Source organism: Capra hircus, chromosome 2 (genome assembly GCF_001704415.2).
Source record: "Capra hircus breed San Clemente chromosome 2, ASM170441v1, whole genome shotgun sequence".
Classification (NCBI taxonomy): Eukaryota; Metazoa; Chordata; class Mammalia; order Artiodactyla; family Bovidae; genus Capra; species Capra hircus.
In genome coordinates, this window is record NC_030809.1 from 50,583,643 (window position 1) to 50,601,962 (window position 18,320).

Sequence of the window (18,320 nt, forward strand, 5' to 3'; positions counted from 1 at the left end):
GAAGGACTGATGCTAAAGCTGAAACTCCAGTACTTTGGCCACCTCATGCGAAGAGTTGACTCACTGGAAAAGACTCTGATGCTGGCAGGGATTGGAAGCAGGAGGAAAAGGTGATGACAGAGGATGAGATGGCTGGATGGTATCACCGACTCGATGGACTTGAGTTTGAGTGAACTCCAGGAGTTGTTGATGGACAGGGAGGCCTGGCATGCTGCAGTTTATGGGATCGCAAAGAGTCGGACACGACTGAGTGACTGAACTGAACTGATGGTTAAGTAAATAATAAATTTAATTGAATATTGTAACCAGTCAGAATGCCAGTGAAGGCACAGGGAAATGTTGAAAGCCTAATATAAGTAAATAAAGCAGAACACCAAATTGTGTATTTAGATAATGATCACATACTTATAGCATAGAGATTGGAAGGGATAGTTGTTTTAAGATACAGATATATGCATTAATCTCCTTCTTGTTATAATTTTTATATTGCTGTAACATTTCTTTTAAAATGGAGAAATAATTTTGGCCCTCTTACAAATCTTTATTTTAACATCGTTTTAGAATGCTTAAAGGCCTTAGGCTACATGGAGCGTGCTGCCGAAAGCTATAGCAAAGTGGTTGATCTGGCCCCTCTTCATCTGGATGCAAGAATTTCACTTTCCACCCTTCAGCAGCAGCTGGGTCGTCCCGAGAAAGCTCTGGAAGCCCTGGAACCAATGTATGATCCAGATACATTAGCACAAGATGCAAACGCAGCGCAGCAGGTAGGCCATGCAATGTGGAAGTTTTTCTCGGTGGGCTATATTTTAGAATTTTCTTATATTTTAGAGACTTTAGGGATGTTTCTCCAGCTTATAACCAAGTTTAATTTTAGTGTATTACATTCAGTGTTTTTGAAAAATCGTTTTGAATCTTAAGTTACAACAACTTAACATTGTAATTATTAATGTAATTTATAGTTTTTAAAGTGTTGGGTTTTAATTTTTGTGGGAGATCACAAAGCAGGTGTTCTTAAGGTTTAGTTTCTAAGACATAGCTTTCCTGTGCAAGCCAAACAGCTTGAAACAGAAGAATCTTGTCGCACTATCCTATGCTTATTTCCTTAGGAACTGAAGTTACTGCTTCAACGTTCTACTCTGTTATTTTCACAAGGCAAAATGTATGGTTATGTGGATACCTTGCTTACCATGTTAGCCATGCTTTTAAAGGTAGGTAGTAATCTGTCTTTATATTAGCCTTGTTGACTTTTTAAGTGTTTAGAATTTGGTTTAAACATAGATCATAACTATTTTGTAACTCCCTTTTACTCTTGAACTTTTTAAAGTTAAAGTCAGATAAAAGGCAGACAACCTAGAGATTAATGGTATGTAATTGAAAGTCTACATGAAAGTATAAACTTGACTACAGATTGTAAAATAAAATCTTTGCTAGTACATATTTAGAAAAATGAGAACCATCATGGTGTCCATTATTGGCCCTGTGGGCACTACTGTGTGGCAATATTGTTTACTTTGCAAAGATGTTTTCTGGGTATGACATCTTTTCTGAGTCTGGCTTTTTACAGGGAGATAGTTAACTGTCTGTGGGTGTGTGTGAGATAAACATAATGTGAATGGCTTTCTTTTTCCTTACTAAGGTGGGTAGTGTGACCTGAGGAAGAAATAAGTCTATTCATTCTCTTAGGTGTTCATATACATGATAATTGGTGTTTTATTCCCCATACTAAAGAAGCTTTCAGACACATTTGTGATACTTGTTTCCCATAGATTTTCTTTAAAAAATTATGGACTAAAAATGTTTCCCTGGTGGCTCAGCGGTAGAGAACCCACCTGCAGTGTAGGAACCACAGGAGACATGCATTCGATCCCTGGATTGAAGATCCTTTGGAGGAGGGCATGGCAACCCACTCCAGTATTCTTGACTGGAGAATCCCTGTGGACAGAGGAGCCTGGTGGGCCAGTTCATTGGGTCACAAAGAGTCAGACACAACTGAAGCAACTTAGCATACACACACATGACTGAAAATTTTCAATTATCTTTAATTCAGGTAGCAATGAATAGAGCCCAAGTCTGTTTGATATCCAGTTCCAAATCTGGAGAGAGGCATCTCTACCTTATTAAAGTGTCAAGAGACAAAATATCAGATAACAATGACCAAGAGTCAGCAAATTGTGATGCAAAAGGTAATTACTTTCATTTGCTTTATTGTGTAAAACTTGGCTGAGTTGGAAAAAAAACTCATGAAGTAGCACATGACGGTAATTTATTGAAAATTATATTTTCTAGTCTAGATCCCTTAGGAAAAATAAACTCATTTAGGTGTTTTCAAAAAAGAAAGAAAGGTTGTATGTATATACTTCAGTGTAAGAAAATGTAAAAGCAGGTGTATAGTTAGATCCTTCTGTGAAAAAACTAAAACAATCTTTTGATTTTGACTTTATAAGAATAAACCATACCCTATTTTAAGAAATTTGTGATAATTAGACGATAATACAGATTGCTTTATTTGTCTGGTTACTTCAGCTGCATATGTTAAGCTATTCTTAGATAAATGAATTTGTCTCTGTTAAATTCATTTTTGACAAATGTAGCAACAGTCATAGAAATTCTGCAAATAAGTTGCTTTGGCCCAATCTCAAATATGCGACTTTAAAACCATCTATTTTTAGCTGGAAAAGGATCAAGGGTGTTGGGTGACATTATTACTCAGGAGAACTTTGGAAAAAGACCTAGGCTATAAACTAGAGTTACCAGTCTAGCAGAAAGTTATTTCATTGTTAATCATGTCCACAGATATTAATTAAACCGTTGTTACCGACATGGCAGTGTGCAATGGACAAAGTTTTAGAATCCAGATGAGCTGAATCTCTGTTAAGCACAATATAAGGACTTAAGCAAGATATTGTGGGGGAAGAGAGTCAGAGGATAGGAATGTGGGCTCAGATGCTTGTAATCTAGCCTTAGAGCCCTGCTGTCTCTTGAGTTCATTGATTCTGTACTTAACCCAGTGTCTGCCCACGTTATTTTGGACTATGTTTCCTCAAGTTATATTTTTCTCTATCTGATCCTGCCTGTTTCCTCTTTCACTGTTTCCTCATTTCAGGGTTATTGTTGGTTTTTCTTAAGCTCATAAGGTCTTTGTTTTGTTATTAATAGTTTCGTCATGATGAGGATCGCATTATACCTGTGCATCATGGTAGGATTATCTCGGTCACTTGATGTTACATGTATCTTTGTACTGGGGCTTCCAAGGTGGATCAGTGGTAAAGAACCCGCCTGCCAGTGCAGGAGATGCAGGAGATGTGAGTTCAATCCCTGGGTCAGGAAGATCCCCTGGAGAAAGAAATGGCAACCCATTCCAGTATTCTTGTCTTGAAAATTTCATGAACAGAGGAGCCTGGTGGGCTACAGTCCATGGGGTTTGCAAAAGAATCAGACATGATTGAGCACACACATACATCTTTGTACTAATTTTTCAAAATATTTTCTCATGTTCTAGTCTCTTTGTACCTGTTATATTTCAGGAATGTGTCATATTCCATTGGATAGTGGTTTTATAATTTGTTTAATCATTCCCTTTTGTTAAATTATTATATGGTTGCTTTTGATAATTTTCTTTTCTAAGTAATACCATTGTTTTTGTTTAGTCACTCAGTCGTGTCCAACTCTGTGACCCCATGGACTGCAGCACGTCAGGCCTCTCTGTCATTCACAGTCCCCTGGAGTTTCCTCAAACTCTTGTCCATTGAGTCGATGATGCCATCTGACTAAGTAATACCATAGTGATCATCTTTATGCCTATAGATTTATCCATATTTCTGAGTAGTTATTTAGGATAGATTCTCAGAGAATTATTGAATTGAAGGTGGTAAAAAAAATTTTATGGCTCTTGGTATTTCTCATAGGCTGTAAAAGGAAGGCTTCTTATAGACAAATAAGGAAGAGAAGATTAAGTATGAATTTGAAATCCTTTGTTTAGTAAACATTTGAATGCCTTGTACGTGCACATTCCCATGTCTGACCTCAGTCATGGAAAGCACCCTTGCTCTGCCCTGAAGGTACAGATATCCAAGCAAGCACTGAAAAACACAAATGATGTAGCTGGACTTTACTGAGGATGAATCAGAAGTGAGAATTACCTGGGACTGCAGATTGTTTCTTAGGTAGAGCAGAGGGAGTCATGTTGAGGGAGTGAAAAGCAGTCCCTCCTTCTCATTATTGTCAGAAGAATGTTGGCAAGAATTCAGTCCTCTAGGGCCATGGTTATTCAACTTAATTTAACTTTAGACTAGATCATGTTAATTTTCTTTGTGATACTGCTACTTCTGTAAATATAGTATCCTAACTGATCTTCATTGGTCTCATTTTAGCAATATTTGCTGTACTCACGAGTGTATTGACAAAAGATGACTGGTGGAACCTCCTTTTGAAGGCCATATACTCCTTATGTGACCTATCCCGGTTCCAGGAGGCTGAGTTACTTGTTGATTCTTCATTGGAATACTGCTCATTTTATGAAGACAAGCCAAAACGCAAAGAGTTAGAATACTTTGGTCTGTCTGCTGCAATTCTGGACAAAAATTTCAGAAAGGCATACAACTATATCAGGTGATTTTCCAATAACTTATTTTAATTAGATTCTTTGTTGAAGAATGTATATTTACTTTGACTTAATTTTACATGCTCAAGATTTAGTAAGCTGTGTAATTCTTGCTTACAGATTAATTCGGTTCATTGGTGGTTCTTGGAAGCAGTATAAGAGAGTATACACTCCCATAAGAGGTTTACTGAAACATTTGTGCCTCAGTCTCCCCATTTTTTATGGTAAAACAGGCATCATAATATTACCACCTCACAGGTTATTGTGAGAGTTAAATGAGTTGTCCAGTGTCTGATATACATTATTATTCAGTGTTCATTGTACTGCAGCTATGAGTGGGTTGGGAGAAGAGATAAAACTTAAACCTCTTGATTCTGTTTCTTTGATTTAAACGTTTGTTGAAAAGCAGAAACAAGATGGAGAAACACTACATACCCCTTATTGAGGGTGGTGAATTTCAGTGTTGATAGGATAGCACTGAAGGGTTTCAGTCTTAAAAATCAAGATGTTTTTTCTCTGTACACTATTTTTTACCCTCATTCTCTTTTTGCAATTTTAGAATAATGGTAATGGAAAACGTCAATAAACCCCAGCTCTGGAACATTTTCAATCAAGTTACCATGCATTCCCAAGAAGTACGACATCATCGCTTTTGTCTCCGTTTAATGCTGAAAAACCCAGATAATCATGCCCTGTGTGTCTTAAATGGACACAATGCATTTGTATCTGGTAGTTTTAAGCATGCACTTGGTGAGTGTCCTGGCACATGACTTTGTCTCCCTCCCTCTGCTTTGGTTTCGGTATCTTTGAAATGGAGATAACCTGATAGATTATTGTGAAAATTAAATGACTTAATATAAAGTACTTAAAATAATGTCTAGTACATATAGTAAGTGGTTTTAAGTATTCACAGTAATTATAATAAATATTTATTTTTCTTGTGATGCTTTGCTTTCAAAAGGCTAAAGTAAGTCTTTAAAGTAGGTCTTTGAAGTAGGACTTTAAAGCATGACTTAGGCTTGTTTGTTCTCAAAATAATTTTCGTTAGTTATAGATGCTTTGCTAAATGATTTTAATTTGCTATAGTATAAAAAGGGACTTAAGATTCTTTGATAGTTTATTCCTTTAGGAGACGTCTTTTTTTTTTCTTGCATTGATTTTTTTTTTACATATATACATATATGTTCTTTTTCAAATTCTTTTCCCATTCAGGTTATTACAGAATATTGAGTAGAGTTCCCTGTGCTATATATACAGTAGGTCCCTGTTGGCTATCTGTTTCAAGTGTAGTAGTGTGTATGTCAATCCCAAACTCATGATTTATCCCTACCACCACCACCTTTCTGCCTTGGTAACCATGTTTGCTTTTAGAGTCTGTGAGTCTGTTTCTGTTTTGTAAATACATTCATTTGTATCCTTTTCTTTTCTATTTTTTTTTTTTTGAGATTCTGCATGTAAGTGATCTCATATGGTATTTGTCTTTGTCTGACTTACTTAGCTCAGTATGATAATCTCTAGGTCCACTCATGTTGTGGCAAATGGCATTATGCCATTCTTTTTAATGGCCGAGTAATACTCCATTGAATATATGTACCAGAACTTTTTATCCATTCATCTGTCAGTGGACATTTAGGTTGCTACCAAATTTTGGCTATGTGAGTGTGTATGTACCTTTTCAAACTGTGTGTTGCTCTGGATATGTGCCCAGGAGTGGGATTGCTGGATCATCAGTTCAGTTCACTCACTCAGTCACGTCTGACTCTTTACAACCTCATGAATTGCAGCACACCAGGCCTCCCTGTCCATCACCAACTCCCGGAGTTCACTCAGACTCACGTCCATCGAGTCGGTGATGCCATCCAGCCATCTCATCCTCTGTCGTCCCCTTCTCTTCCTGCCCCCAACCCCTGCCAGTATCAGAGTCTTTTCCAGTGAGTCAACTCTTCGCATGAGGTGGCCAAAGTACTGGAGTTTCAGCTTTAGCATCAGTCCTTCCAAAGAACACCCAGGGCTGATCTTCAGAATGGACTGGTTGGATCTCCTTGCAGTCCAAGGGACTTTTAAGAGTCTTCTCCAACACCACAGTTCAAAACCATCAATTCTTCAGTGCTCAGCCTTCTTCACAGTCCAACTCTCACATCCATACATGACCACTGGAAAAACCATAGCCTTGACTAGACGGACCTTGTTGGCAACGTAATGTCTCTGCTTTTGAATATGCTGTCTAGGTTGGTCATAACTTTCCTTCCAAGGAGTAAGTGTCGTTTAATTTCATGGCTGCAATCACCATCTGCAGTGATTTTGGAGCCCCCCAAAATAAAGTCTGCCACTGTTTCCACTGTTTCCCCATCTATTTGCCATGAAGTGTTTGGAACAGATGCCATGATCTTCATTTTCTGAATGTTGAGCTTTAAGCCAACTTTTTCACTCTCCTCTTTCAATTTGATCAAGAGGCTTTTTAGTTCCTCTTCACTTTCTGCCATAAGGGTGGTGTCATCTGCATATCTGAGGTTATTGATATTTCTCCTGGCAATCTTGATTCCAGCTTGTGCTTCTTCCAGCCCAGCATTTCTCATGATGTACTCTGCATCTAAGTTAAATAAGCAGGGTGACAATATACAGCCTTGATGTACTCCTTTTCCTATTTGGAACCAGTCTGTTGTTCCATGTCCAGTTCTAACTGTTGCTTCCTGACCTGCATATAGGTTTCTCAAGAGGCCAGTCAGGTAATCTGGTATTCCCATCTCTTTCAGAATTTCCAACAGTTTATTGTGATCTACACAGTCAAAGGCTTTTGCATAGTCAATGAAGCAGAAATAGATATTTTTCTGGAACTCTCTTGCTTTTTCCATGATCCAGCGGATGTTGGCAATTTGCTCTCTGGTTCCTCTGCTTTTTCTAAAACCAGCTTGAACACTTGGAAGTTCACGGTTCACGTATTGCTGAAGCCTGGCTTGGAGAATTTTGAGCAGTACTTTACTAGCATGTGTGATGAGTGCAATTGTGCAGTAGTTTGAGCATTCTTTGGCATTGCCTTTCTTTGAGATTGGAGTGAAAACTGTCCTTTTCCAGTCCTGTGGCCACTGCTGAGTTTTCCAAATGTGCTGGCATATTGAGTGCAGCACTTTTACAGCATCATATATAGTAGTTGTATTTTTAGTTTTCTTAAGGAACCTCCATACTGTTCTCCATAGTGGCTGAACAAATGTAATTCCTACCAATAGTGAAGGGGAGTTCCCTTTTCTGCACAGCATCTTCAGCATTTATTGTTTTTAGACTTTTTGATGATGGCCATTCTGATTAGTGTGAGAGAAGTCTTTATAATTCTTATTAATAATTAAACAGAGGGAAAATTCACTAACCATTTTTAGGAAATTTCTGTAATAAGGAACCAGGAGCAAGAAAGTAGAAAAATACTTAACCAAAAGTTTAAACTTAAAATAAGGCATGTATCTCCTGATGCTGGCAATAAAATATATTGACAGATTCACTTCTGAGTATACTGTGATTTTGGCTGTTTCATGCTTTAATGTTTCTTGTATATGGTTGCTATTTTTATAGTTGTTCAGCCAGTAATCTTGAATATCAGATGTTGAAGCTTTTCTTCGCTGTGTATACTTTTTTGGAATTATTAGTTTAATATTAAGAAAACTATATAAAAGAGATTAGAATAGAAAGTCCAAATGGCAGTCTACCATTTGTGCTGCTAAGGACACTTTACAGTGCTGTTTCTTCTGGAATAGAAGTTTTCTTATCTATATGATAAATTATAGATCATTCCTTTACAAGAAAAATTTGCTAAAATTCCTCTCTCATACAGTTAGACTTTTGACATGAGATAATTTTTTAGAGTATATGGAATTCATAAAACCTTGAATTTTTATCTTGTTATTAGATACATTTAGCTCTTCTCAGGAAAAACAGTTGCTATGTTTGAGACAATAATACCCATAAACTTAAAAAACAAAACTATTTTTCTCACCTCCATGATCTATCACAGTAGCATCTATAAGACAGGTCTTAGTTAATTTAATGAAAGAATTCACCAACGGACACATTCCCCCATTAGTTTTTTAAAAGATTTGAGATCGTAAAATAGATTTATGATCACAGTTATTCAATTGTTTATTTTTGAAGTACTACTCTACTTGGAAATGTCAAACTGTACCTTTAAAAAAGTTACTTTTGTACTCAGTTTTGATCGTCATGGTCAAATTACGTTGATGGGTAAATCCTTCTCTTTTTGTTACATGTTATATATTTTAAAATTCCTATTAATATGCATCTGGTTGATATTTTGGAATATAACCTTTGTATCTGTTAAAGTGATAGTAATGTTTGTTTACCTTAAACTATTTTTGAGTACGTGTTGCAGAAATAAGGAATTGTGTTTTTGTCCCGTCATCTAACATCACTGCTCATTTTTCAGGACAGTATGTGCAGGCCTTTCGCACCCATCCCCAGGAACCTCTCTATAACCTCTGTATAGGCCTAACCTTTATTCACATGGCATCCCAGAAGTATGTATTAAAGAGACATGCTCTTATTGTGCAGGTAATTCATTTGGATTCCTCATTACGTAATTTTATGTTCTTTAAAAATGAATATACTTAATGCTTTTATTACCCTGCTTCAAAAGTAGTATCTGGAGGCAACAAATAGTAGAATAACAGAGGCAGAAGATAGGATTAGTGAAGTAGAAGATAGAATGGTAGAAATAAATGAATAAGAGAGGAAAAAAGAAAAATGAATTAAAAGAAATGAGGACAGTCTCAGAGACCTCCAGGACAATATGAAACACTCTAACATTCGAATTATAGGAGTCCCAGAAGAAGAAGACAAAAAGAAAGACCATGAGAAAATACTTGAGGAGATAATAGTTGAAAACGTCCCTAAAATGGGGAAGGAAATAACCACCCAAGTCCAAGAAACCCAGAGAGTCCCAAACAGGATAAACCCAAGGCAAAACACCCCAAGACACATATTAATCAATTAACAAAGATCAAACACAAAGAACAAATATTAAAAGCAGCAAGGGAAAAACAACAAATAACACACAAGGGGATTCCCATAAGGATAACAGCTGATCTTTCAATAGAAACTCTTCAGGCCAGGAGGGAATGGCAAGTCATACCTAAAGTGATAAAAGAAAATAACCTACAGCCCAGATTACTGTACCCAGCAAGGATCTCATTCAAATATGAAGGAGAAATCAAAAGTTTTACAGACAAGCAAAAGCTGAGAGAATTCAGCACCACCAAACCAGCTCTCCAACAAATGCTAAAGGATATTCTCTAGACAGGAAACACAAAAAGAGTGTATAAACCCGAACCCAAAACAATAAAGTAAATGGCAGTGGGATCATATTTATCAATAATTACCTTAAACGTAAATGGGTTGAATGCCCCAACCAAAAGACAAAGACTGGCTGAATGGATACAAAAACAAGACCCCTATATATATTGTCTACAAGAGACCCATTTCAAAACAAGGGACACATATGACTGAAAGTGAAGGGCTGGAAAAAGATATTCCATGCAAATAGAGACCAAAAGAAAGGAGTAGCAATACTCATATCAGATAAAATAGACTTTAAAACAAAGGCTGTGAAAAGAGACAAGGCCACTACATAATGATCAAAGGATCAATCCAAGAAGAAGATATAACAATTATAAATGTATATGCACCCAATACAGGAGCACCACAATATATAAGACAAATGCTAACAAGTATGAAGGGGGAAATTAACAATAAGACAATAATAGTGGGAGACTTTAATACCCCACTCACACCTATGGATAGATCAACTAAACAGAAAATTAACAAAGAAACACAAACTTTAAATGATACAATAGACCAGTTAGACCTAATTGATATCTATAGGACATTTCACCCTAAAACAATGAATTTCACCTTTTTCTCAAGTGCTCACAGAAGCTTCTCCAGGATAGATCACATCCTGGGCCATAAATCTAGGCTTGATAAATTAAAAAAAATAGAAATCATTCCAAGCATCTTTTCTGATCATAATGCAGTAAGATTAGATGTCAATTACAGGAGAAAAACTATTAAAAATTCCAACATATGGAGGCTGAACAACACGCTTCTGAATAACCAACAAATCACAGAATAAATAAAAGAAGAAGTCAAAATATGCATAGAAATGAATGAAAATGAAAACACAACCCAAAACCTGTGGGACACTATAAAAGCAGTGTTAAGGGGAAAGTTCATAGCAATACAGGCATACCTCAAGAAACAAGAAAAAAGTCAAATAAATAACCTAACTCTACACCTAAAGCAACTAGAAAAGGAAGAAATGTAGAACCCCAGGGTTAGTAGAAGGAAAGAAATTTTAAAAATTAGGGCAGAAATAAAAGCAAAAGAAACAAAAGAGACCATAGCAAAAATCAACAAAGCCAAAACCTGGTTCTTTGAAAGGATAAATAAAATTGACAAACCATTAGCCAAACTCATCAAGCAACAAAGAGAGAAAAAGCAAATCAATAAAATTAGAAATGAAAATGGAGAGATCACAACAGACAACACAGAAATACAAAGGATCGTAAGAGACTACTATAAGCAATTATATGCCAGTAAAATGGACAATGTGGAAGAAATGGACAAATTCTTAGAAAAGTACAACTTCCCAAAACTGAACCAGGAAGAAATAGAAAATCTTAACAGACCCATCACAAGCACAGAAATTGAAACTGTAATCAGAAATCTTCCGGCAAACAAAAGCCCAGGTCCAGACGGCTTCACAGCTGAATTCTACCAGAAATTTCGAGAAGAGCTAACACCTATCCTACTCAAACTCTTCCAGAAAATTGCAGAGGAAGGTAAACTTCCAAACTCATTCTATGAGGCCAAAACCTAATACCTAATACCCTAATACCAAAACCTGACAAAGATGCCACAAAAAAACAAAACTACAGGCCAATATCACTGATGAACATAGATGCAAAAATCCTTAACAAAGTTCTAGCAGTCAGAATCCAACAACACATTAAAAAGATCATACATCATGACCAAGTGGCCTTTATCCCAGGGATGCAAGGATTCTTCAATATCTGCAAATCAGTCAATGTAATTCACCACATTAACTAATTGAGAAATAAAAGCCATATGATTATCTCAATAGATGCAGATAAAGCCTTTGACAAAATTCAACATCCATTTATGATAAAAACGCTCCAGAAAGTAGGAATAGAAGGAACATACCTCAGCATAATAAAAGCTATATGTGACAAACCACAGCAAACATTATCCTCAATGGTGAAAAACTGAAAGCATTTCCCTTAAGGTCAGGAACAAGACAAGGGTGCCCACTTTCACTGCTACTGTTCAACGTAGTTCTGGAAGCTTTGTCCACAGCAGTCAGAGCAGAAAAAGAAATGAAATCCAATTGGAAAAGAAGTAAAACTCTCACTGTTTGCAGATGACATGATCCTTTACATAAAAAACCCTAAAGACTCCACCAGAAAATTACTAGAGCTAATCAATGAATATAGTAAAGTTGTGGGATATAAAATCTACACACAGAAATCCCTTGCAATCCTATACACTAATAATGAGAAAGTAGAAAAAGAAATTAAGGAAACAATTCCATTCACCATTGCAACAAAAAGAATAAAATACTTAGGAATATATCTACCTAAAGAAACAAAAGACATATATAGAAAACTATAAAACACTGATGAAAGAAATCAAAGAGGACACTAATACATGGAGAAATATACCATGTTCATGGATCGGAAGAATCAATATAGTGAAAATGAGTATACTACCCAAAGCAATCTACAGATTCAGTGCAATCCCTATCAAGCTACCAGCAGTATTTTTCACCGAGCTAGAACAAATAATTTCACAATTTGTATGGAAATACAAAAAACCTTGAATAGCCAAAGCAATCTTGAGAAAAAAGAATGGAACTGGAGGAATCAACCTGCCTGACTTCATGCTCTATTACAAAGCCACAGTCATCAAGACAGTATGGTACTGGCACAAAGATAGAAATATAGATCAATGGAACAAAATAGAAAGCCCAGAGATAAATCCACACACCTATGGACACCTTATCTTCGACAAAGGAGGCAAGAATATACAATGGAGTAAAGACAATCTCTTTAACAAGTGGTGCTGGGAAAACTGGTCAACCACTTGTAAAACAATGAAACTAGATCACTTTCTAACACCGTGCACAAAAATAAACTCCAAATGGATTAAAGATCTAAATGTAAGACCAGAAACTATAAAACTCCTAGAGGAGAACATAGGCAAAACACTCTCCGACATAAGTCACGGCAGGATCTTCTATGATCTACCTCCCAGAATACAGGAAATAAAAGCAAAAATAAACAAATGGGATCTAATTAAACTTAAAAGCTTCTGCACAACAAAGGAAACTATAAGCAAGGTGAAGACAGCCTTCAGAATGGGAGAAAATAATAGCAAATGAAGCAACTGACAAACAACTAATCTCAAAAATATACAAGCAACTTCTGCAGCTCAATTCCAGAAAAATAAACGACCCAATCAAAAAATGGGCCTAAGAACTAAGTAGACATTTCTCCAAAGAAGACATAAAGATGGCTAACAAACACATGAAAAGATGCTCAACATCACTCATTATCAGAGAAAGGCAAATCAAGACCACAATGAGGTACCAATGAGGTCAGAACGGCTGCGATCCAAAAGTCTACAAGCAATAAAGGCTGGAGAAAAGGGAACCCTCTTACACTGTTGGTGGGAATGCAAACTAGTACAGCCACTATGGAGAACAGTGTGGAGATTCCTTAAAAAACTGTAAATAGAACTGCCTTATGACCCAGCAATCCCACTGCTGGTCATACACACCAAGGAAACCAGAATTGAAAGAGACACGTGTACCCCAGTGTTCACTGCAGCACTGTTAATAATAGCCAGGACATGGAAGCAACCTGGATGTCCATCAGCAGATGAATGGATAAGAAAGCTGTTGTACATATACACAATGGAGTATTACTCAGCCATTAAAAAGAATACATCTGAATCAGTTCTAATGAGGTGGATGAAACAGGAACCTATTATACAGAGTGAAGTAAGCCAGAAAGAAAAACACCAATACAGTATACTAATGCATATATATGGAATTTAGAAAGATGGTAACGATAATCCTGTATGCGAGACAGCAAAAGAGACACAGATGTGTAGAACAGACTTTTAGACTCTGTGGGAGAGGGAGAGGGTGGGATGATTTGGGAGAATGGCATTGAAACATGTATACAATCATGTATGAAACGAATCGCCATTCTAGGTTTGATACAGGATACAGGATGCTTGGGGCTGGTGCACTGGGATGACTCAGAGAGATGATATGCGGAGGGTGGTGGGAGGGGGGTTCAGGGTTGGGAACTCATGTACACCTGTGGCGGATTCATGTCAATGTATGGCAAAACCAATACAGTATTGTAAAAAAAAAAGTAATAATAAAGAGCAAAAAAACAAAACCCTCAACCTTAAAAAAATAAAAAAGTAGTATCTGCTTAGTGCACTTGTTGGGGGTATCCATTCCTGTGTTCAGCACTCATGGATCAACATATAGGAGTACTCCTGGCCAAGACTTACACAGCCCTGTGGAAAGGATGCACAGCCAGATCAGAAGAGAAGGCTCAGGCAGAATCTTAGGGAATCCTGTGCAGGCTTTCTTGTATTCTGGATCCTCAGAGGCTTCCAGGTCCTAAAGAGTTTTTAAATTAGTTTTTAAAAATAATATAGACATGCAATAATGTTTGGATACAGGCTTGTGTGACTGTTTCCTTACGTCATCACCACAAATTGCTCTTTTAAAGTCTTAGTTCATAAAGCAATTTGCGCTACCTTTTTGTTTTCTTGTTTACCTTCTTAACATAGCGTGCCTCCTCTAGTGAAAATATAAACTCCAAGAGATCAGAGATCTGGTCTGTCTCATTCAACACTGTATCCTCAAAACTTTTGCTTTTATTTCAGTTTTTATGTTTGATGCATGTATATACCTGTTTTTTAGGTAATTAGGGAAGGAAAGTAAATGTTCTTTCTTAGATATTTGTCTTTGAATTTCTCATTTTTAAACACATAGATTTGATTCTTCTGAGATTAATAGCTTGTCTGCTATTACTTAACAGAGAACCATGTTTTTTCAGTAGAAGTCATATTCATGTACTCAAACGGACTCATTTATCATGCAGAAAATATGACTTCTTTATTGAGCATACTTTTTATTCCTAGAATGCATTAATTCTAACAAATTCCTTAATTTTTATTATTTATTAATTTATGAAGAAAAATTTGTGACCATTTATTATTATATACCTGATCACCCAGGAAATAACTGCATTTTATTTTTTATACATACAAATTTGTTGATTTAATTCTCACATAATATATTTGCTTAATTGCTTATATCAGTTACTGGCATCTTGCAATTTGTAGCTTTCTGTGCATGGTAGAACTTGAAGTTGCATTGAACGGGAAAGTGAATACAGGAAGAAGTGAAGAAGCAAGTTGCTTTTTTGGGATGCTGTGACACACAGGGAGGCTGCTTCATTATAGCTATGCTCTGAAATAATCAGTTTCTCCATAAAGCTATTGAGTCAGAAGCTTTCAGAGGGGAAAAAAGAAAATCAAGTTTTTTAACATTAAGAAGTTATTAAGGCTCTGAGAGGTATGTAACCAGAAAGGTCAGATATACTCAAATGAGTTTGCTCCTGAGGATGCAACTTTCTAAATTATCATCATAAGAGCTTGGAGTTTATATTTGGTCAAGCTTTTAGACATGTATCTCAAACCTAAAATTTTACTAGCCTCTAATGCCACAAAAACCAACTTAAAACCATAAAAATATATATTCTCTGTTTTAGATTATGGGTCTTTGATAGCTAGTTGTAACATTTGGCTTTGTTTTCTGTGAATTTTTTTTCTTTAGTTTAAAAAAAAAATACCTTCTTTACACCTTCAGAAGAAATCTGAACTATATTATGATATGACACTGTACCACAGACATACATTCTTTTAGGGTGAGACTGTCTTTAAAAAAAAATTGGGGACTCCCTGGTGGTCCATTGGTTAAGACTCCACACTTCTAATGTAGTGGATGCGAGTTCAATCCCTGATTGGGGAACTAAGATCCCACATGCTGCACAGCATAGCCAAAAATAGAAAATTGTATTCCTGCCCCTGCACTTGCTTGTCAAATGACTGAACTATTGAATTATTATCTTTTCTCTTTGGTAGGGCTTTTCCTTTCTTAATCGATACCTCAGTTTACGTGGGCCTTGCCAGGAGACATTCTACAACTTGGGCCGTGCCCTGCACCAACTGGGGCTGCAACATCTTGCAATCCACTATTATCAGAAGGCCCTGGAGCTCCCTCCACTTGTGGTAGAGGTACTGTATGATTTACTTTGAAAAACTGAGGAGACACTTCATCTATCAATAAGTTGCAGTTAGCTCAGTATTGTGGTCCAGACAGTGAAATTAATCATAGCTTATATATTAAAAATGTATTCTCCCCTTATTGAATGCACTTATTTAATTATGTTCGGCAACAAGTCACCTACTGACCTAGGTGACCATGTGGACACATGTGACTTGTGGTTATGACCATTTCAGTTATCCTGAGATAGCCCCTGTGGTTTACAGGTGTGAGCTGGTACACACGAACCCTGAGTATTGAGTTCTGTAGCCATTATTCATTTTCAAGTTCAAAAGTGTAGCTAACATACTTCTTTAAAGAGATTAAAGATCAGTATAAACGTAGTTTTAAGTTAATGTAATATAGGGTGAAGTGTTGCCAATACTATGATAATCTGTGTTTAAAGCCTAATTTCTGAAGGAAAGTATGTTATCATTGTTCAGTTTTAAAAGTTGCACTCATAATCCCACATTCCCTCACAACTCTCTTCTGTTACCCTTGTTCAACTTTAGTCATTAGGCAAATGAATACCTACTCTTACAGTTCTCCTGATGAAATACGTATACTTTTGTGTTCTTAACTTCATAAATAATTTATGTATTGCTCCTTAAGCTTTATAGGGCAACATTTTTCATTGGTGCAGATGTTCTTAGTTGACTCCAAAATTTTGTGTGGAGAAGAATAGAAACATAGATTTAATCTACTCCATTGAGGTCATTGGTTGGATTATTTAAGTAGGAAACAAAAAGTAATAACACCCATAAGGTAGTCATTATAATCAATTTGGTGTATGCCCTCCTAGACCTGTGTTTTATATGCCTTTCTGTTATATAGTGCAGATTTTTTTTTTTCTTATCTGGTCATTTGTATTATTTTTTTTCTACATGCAGAAGTTTTACATTTTTTATGAAGTCATATCAGTCTTTCTAGTTCCTACCTTTGGTATTTATTATACTTAAAAGGGCTTTTCCTACCAAGGTTATATTATTATTCAACTGTATTTAAGGTTTCATTTTTTTTTACTCTTAAATCCTAATTCATCTGGTGTTTATTCTGCTATGTCTTGTGAATGAAACTTTTTTTCTTTAACTTATTGGTTAGACATTTAAAAATATTTGATGAAACAGTTACTATAACAATTAACTGAAGTCAGCATTACCTGATAAAAATGTATATTCAAGGTATATGCCTAGTTTTATAAATTTTTTCAGTAATATGAATTTTAATAGTTTTTTGAACACTTAACAAAAGCTGTTTAGTTGCCATAAAATTGTCCAGGTTGTCAGTTTGAAATATACTCATCTTTGTATTTTCCCCTCTAGGGTATAGAAATTGACCAGATAGACTTACGAAGAGATATTGCCTACAACTTGTCTCTCATATATCAGAACAGCGGGAATACTGGAATGGCTCAGAAACTTTTATTTACTTACTGTTCTATATAAAGCCCCTCAGCTGGGGAAGGAGCTTGGGCAGCTGCTGTGCACGGACCAATATTTTCTGTCTCAGGGCTTATTATTAACCCCAAGATGGACATAAATTCACGATTATCTGTGTTTCATTTTTAATATATGATAATTATCTTTTGATAGATTTGCAAAATTATCACTCCTACAAGAATTTTATATTGTTCTGTCATTTTCCTTTATCAGTTTTTTGTAAGTTGTCCCCCAAATTGAAGTGGACATTAGTAGCCATTGAACCAGCATTGAGTTGAATACACTACTTTTTTTCCACACCATTTATTCATTTATGTATGTAATAGTACATATTAAACACCTGCTGTATACCAGGCACTGTATTAGTTGTGTTTGGAATACAGTAGTTAGAGAGATGTTACCGCTCAATACAGTTCTTTAAATACAGACCTTGAGCATATGTTTATTTGAAAGAAGTATTTGCTACTTATGTATTTCTACATATATCATTGTTTTCAGTCATCCATTTCTTAGTGCCCTGTTATTATCACCAGTAGTCTTTGAGATATACAGAAAAGGAGGTTGCTAAAGGAAAGAAATTGGGACTCTGATGTCAGCACAATTATGTAATTCACTTTGCTCCTTGGAAAATTGTTTTAAATGGTTATGTGGTAGGAAGACAAGTAATTGAGCTAATCTTTTATTTTTCACCTGCATGTATCTTAGCTATATAAAGACAGGCCTGGGAGGCTGGGCTTAATTCATAGCAACCTATTGTGATGCAAATTTTAAAAAAAATGCATTTTCAGTGTTTGGCTTTCTGGCCAAAAGAAGAAAAGAGAACTAGATTCAGTAACATGACCTGGTT

The 18,320-nt window shown here is 36.1% G+C and overlaps 1 protein-coding gene across 2 annotated transcripts in view; it reads left to right on the top strand.

Annotated features, from left to right (window-relative positions):
* The window catches only part of GTF3C3 (general transcription factor IIIC subunit 3), a 35,494-nt gene extending 17,730 nt beyond the window's left edge, over nt 1–17,764 (top strand). The window contains exons 11-18 of one of the 2 annotated variants that reach the window (XM_005676295.2): nt 562–764; nt 1,107–1,208; nt 2,048–2,183; nt 4,371–4,608; nt 5,160–5,350; nt 9,030–9,154; nt 15,854–16,006; nt 17,357–17,764. In XM_005676295.2, the coding sequence (XP_005676352.1) occupies nt 562–764; nt 1,107–1,208; nt 2,048–2,183; nt 4,371–4,608; nt 5,160–5,350; nt 9,030–9,154; nt 15,854–16,006; nt 17,357–17,479 (1,271 nt within the window). In that variant the 3' untranslated portion in view covers nt 17,480–17,764. The remainder of the gene's footprint in view (nt 1–561; nt 765–1,106; nt 1,209–2,047; nt 2,184–4,370; nt 4,609–5,159; nt 5,351–9,029; nt 9,155–15,853; nt 16,007–17,356) is intronic. The other variant, XM_018061377.1, reaches the window with a different exon arrangement.